Source organism: Anneissia japonica, unplaced genomic scaffold, assembly GCF_011630105.1.
Source record: "Anneissia japonica isolate Jap-2015-1 unplaced genomic scaffold, ASM1163010v1 scaffold287869_len1821871_cov162, whole genome shotgun sequence".
Taxonomy (NCBI): Eukaryota; Metazoa; Echinodermata; class Crinoidea; order Comatulida; family Comatulidae; genus Anneissia; species Anneissia japonica.
The window spans coordinates 327,833-332,550 of NW_022741034.1; the positions used below are offsets into that span (position 1 = coordinate 327,833).

Genomic DNA, 4,718 nt, shown 5'->3' on the forward strand with positions numbered 1-4,718 from the left:
TTTTACTCCTTCTTTCTGTTCATAGGTTTAGCAAGATTATAGAGGACAGTAATATCAATGATATGCAAACCCAAAAATAACTGTATAATACAAAATTACAGAAAGATAAAACAGTACACAAAGATTGTCTGTTTGTGCTTTAAGATGTTAATTAATTAATGATATGGTAAGTAAATAATGAGGTGAATATATCCAATTTATTATTGAAGTGGGTTATTTTGAAATTTATTGTCAACTTTTACAATTGCATATTGTAGAAACAATAGATTTCAACATTTCCCTCATGAGCACTCAATATTTGTATACTATTCGCTTTGCATACCCCCTGTCATTTGATTAAGTACATGGAACACATACTCAGGTTCCTTCGGAGAATTCCATAATGTTGCAGCTGTAATCAGCGCATAGTTGTGTATGAACTTACCAGGTACCTACTTGTTACTCCTGGGTGGAAAGAGAAAACCAGGGGTGGTGCCTGGATTTTCCCGAAGGGGGAGCCGAGGTCTCCGACAGGGGGATGCCACCGACGAGGGGTCGAAAGCAAAGTGGGCGTGTTCGAGCTTCGATTACAAGGTTCCAAAAGTGGTCCAGGGGGATAAGCTCACAATTTAGGGGTTTCAAAGGCTTATTTAATCAATTTTAGAGTCTACTAATATGTAGAAAATCTCCCTGACGAATTGTGCTTTTTCTCTCCGACCAGGGAGGGGGTAGAATGGGGAGGGGGAATTACTACAGCAACTCTGATTGTGTAGTCAGCAACACTCTTTATTATGTTATTCATCAAAACTCTGATTGTGTAGTCAGCAACACTATATGTAGTCAACTAACGGGTTGGAGCAATTATTTCAGACATTAATAGTTGAAGCATTATTAAATTCTACAGTATTATGAATAGTTTAATGATAACCACTTAGTTGGTTTAGGAAAGGTGATTTCACTCAAATTAATTTTATATATTTATGTTAATGAACACCATGAATATATAAAATATAATACATATGGTAGATTGTTTGCTCTTTCTAATGAATTAAGAACACTTTGGCCAACTAATATCAGAAGCAAAATAGGCCTATCACATGTGTTGCTTTGATTTTGATTTATATTTTTAAAATTTAAAAGAAATATCAGCTTAGCTTTATCTGTTGAATTGCTAACAGTAACGTACGCACAAGACTGTCGTTTAGTGCATATTAAAATCCTGTTACATTTTTAATTAAAATGTGAAAAGATGCGAGATAAAGACGGTATTTTGGCAGCCTATGGATATTTACTGTTTTAATTGTACTTTTATAGTTTTAGTGTATAGGCCTATAATTGATTTTTTTTATCTAGCATGAGTTCTGTCGGCAAAACGATGATATCAGAAAATAAAGAGTATTTGTATTTGTATTAGCTTTTTAAATATTGTGTGTGCCAATGGGATAAGGAGGGGTAGAAACTCTACAGGTTTGTCAGCTGCTATTTCCGGACATCCAGAGATGCCATATTTCCAAAATATCTACGCCTCACCTAACGAAGATAGCGGGGCCTGGGGGATCTATCAGACCCCACAAAACCCTGTATCCGTATCCAGGCTAGCCGGTAAATTTAACAACCAAATTATTTAGCGCCAACCCCGCTCTTACTATGGTCGGACAACTTGCAAAATTCTTCCGTCGGATATAGAGGATATTCTGTGATCGATTGGATTATCAATAAGTCCAAATGTTGCCGTATCTACATGGAAGTTACATAGAAAATTATTAAAAGCGAGGTATCATTCTCATTCTTATCAACATTCTCATCATCATCATCATCATCATCACCTTCACCATTATGTAGCCAAAGTATTGTTATATCTTCCTTAACAACATAATAATGTCAGATTTCCTTCCGCTGTGCACATAAGGACGACAAACACATTTGTGTATACAATTTATTTGTACCCTTCTACAACAGAGAACGCGACTCCAAAAACGCACATGGAATTAAAAAACATTCATGTATACGATATAATTTATTGGTACTCTTTCTTACTACATAGGAACGTTCCCAGAAAAAGTCGTGCCCCATACAAAGCTTAATATACATTCATAAAAAGTCAGAACTTTGAGATATAGCAAAATATATTAAACATGTTTCAATTGAAAATATCAAACTGGTATTAAAGCAGAATAATAAAGAATATACAAAACAACTTCACAAAATTTACAAGATGAATGCATATAATCAAAATGTTTTGGAGAAGGAAAAAAAACATCACGGAACCAACATACACCTTGGGATGATTAAAACTGCTATTTAGATTACTTAAGTTTATTGAATGATTAATTTAGTTATTGATAAAAAAAAAAAAAACCTTGTGAAATAACGCAAATTGCTTTACGCCACAATTTTGTCCCAATAGTAATTTGTACGTGATGGTATATAGCATTACAATTTCAGTTACTATATAAAATTAGTTATTAAATAATATTGCAGTACAATATAGGATCGGAATAAATTATTGAAAAGTCTATAAATAAATATGACAATTCTATATTAGGACTAAGTAAGAACAAAGTTTATGAAATTGATTTTAACCATGTAACTACCCATTAAAAATTTATATTTACAATATATTAATGATATTTGTTTTATCACTTTTTTGTAGAACTACTGTTTTTATATTTAATGTAATTTCTTAATTAACACTGCAATGCTGTGTTGGTATTATCTTATATACTGTAAACTACAAGTGATACTTGCAAAAGAATAGTTAATTGCAGTGGTGTGTCTTTTCTGCATTAGTTTTTTGTCTTTTTATAAATCACCCGCACCTTAATTGTGAATTTAAACTAGGCCTACTACCACTTCCATCTTTATAATTTTTTTTCATGTCTTCCCAATCAATATAAAATATTATTAAAATTGGTTTCACATTCCATATACTAATGTGTTAACAAGTGTAGTAATTTACTGTGTGTGATATTCAATTAGCACATGCACTACATATCCTAATATCCTACAGAACGAATATAAATATACACAATATATAAATATAGCCTACAACAGTTAAACCGCATCCTTCATTAATTCTTTTGTGACTGAAATGAAAATGTATTTTCTATTGTATCAGACTCATGTGTGTGTCCATAGAGAAAATACTTCTCTTTGGTGTGTCTAAGCGTGGAATACCTGTATTTCTGTGACAACACAGCGCCCGCATGTAAGCCATTCGAAATTCTGGAATCCGCCACCAGTAGATAAACATGTTAGCTGCTGAATTCAATGGGATAAGCGTATTAAGAATATAAATAGTCCTTAATAGGTCTAATGAAAACCCTCTGTTGTTTACAAAAATGTTCACTACACCATACGGAAAATAGCATATGATGAATATTCCAGCAACCAATGTGAAAGTTTTTATTATTTCAACATTTTGCTTACTTTTCTTTCTGTGAGATATTCGGACTGATTGATTAATCTTTGAAGCATGTCGCCTCACAGCTAAAATAATCACAAGATATACGATAAAGGTTAAAACTGGAGCGCATATTATTACATATCTGGCAACAACATATAGTCCATTAAGCACGTTTGTAATTTGAATTGTAATAACTAATAAACTTATGGTTACAAACCAATCCAAGACTATTACAATGGTCAATATTTTTGTTGTTACGTACCGACTATGCTGAAATGGAGCAACAATAGCAAAACAACGTTCCATTGCTATCATGATAATAGTGAGTGATGATGAAACACACATCAAATTCAATATTATGGAAAAAATAATAATAATATTTAATTTTTGGAAAGCCGTTACACATATACAAACGTATGATCCCCCCACTATGGCGTCCTTCATTGCGAGGTTTATTATCTGGTAATTACTGAATTTCTTACGTATTTTTTCCGTAGCTAATGCAACGATGAATGTGAAAACATTGCCAATGAACGCAATGCTTCCGAAAACGACAACAATTACATTTCGTACAAAACTCCAAAATGCAACTTGGTCTGCGAACCATAAATCTGAAAGTAGACATTATAATTGATGTAGTGGAAACATTTAACAGATTTAATTGAAGTTGATATCTAATCCTAAAAAATAACTATATTTTTTAAACACAACATTCTTTTAGTGGCAGATCTAGGAATTGAAAATAGAGGGGGCCCAGGAAGGGGCTATCACAGATGGAGAGTCTAGACCACCTCAGCACCACCATAGTTTAGGCTGAGGTATTTATAATTTTGAAAAATTAAGAGGGGGCCAAAGTCAGCTTGCTATTCCCCTTCCCCTGGATCTGCCACTCATTCTTCTGTCCCCTTTCCGGTGTAGAAATTCTATAAATAGGCTGATTATGTTACCTGCAATACTTGTGTTTGAATATTGATTCGTCCATGAACAATTAACATTTTCACCAGAGATATCAGTTGGCTCTTCCGTTTCCATTCTTGAACTATTTCACAAAATCAAAATTGATGATGATGATAGTATGATGATAGATATGCCAGTACATCACAATATTATAATTTGCACTATATATATATATATATACATATATATATATATATATATATATATATATATATATGTGTGTGTGTGTGTGTGTGTATATGTATGTATGTGTATATGTATATATGTGTATATGTATGTATGTGTATATGTACATGTGTATATATGTATATATATATATATGTATATGTATATATGTATATGTATGTATATGTATGTGTATGTATATGTGTGTGTA

At 32.5% G+C, this 4,718-nt stretch overlaps 1 protein-coding gene across 1 annotated transcript in view; it reads right to left on the reverse strand.

Annotated features, from left to right (window-relative positions):
- Nucleotides 1–2,281: 2,281 nt before the first annotated feature.
- The window catches only part of LOC117118527 (beta-2 adrenergic receptor-like), a 5,658-nt gene continuing 3,221 nt past the window's right edge, over nt 2,282–4,718 (reverse strand). Inside the window, exons 2-3 of the mRNA XM_033263152.1 lie at nt 4,333–4,424; nt 2,282–3,996 (exon numbers count right to left, since the gene is read on the reverse strand). Of these exons, the coding sequence (XP_033119043.1) occupies nt 3,086–3,996; nt 4,333–4,417 (996 nt within the window). The 5' untranslated portion in view covers nt 4,418–4,424 and the 3' untranslated portion in view covers nt 2,282–3,085. The remainder of the gene's footprint in view (nt 3,997–4,332; nt 4,425–4,718) is intronic.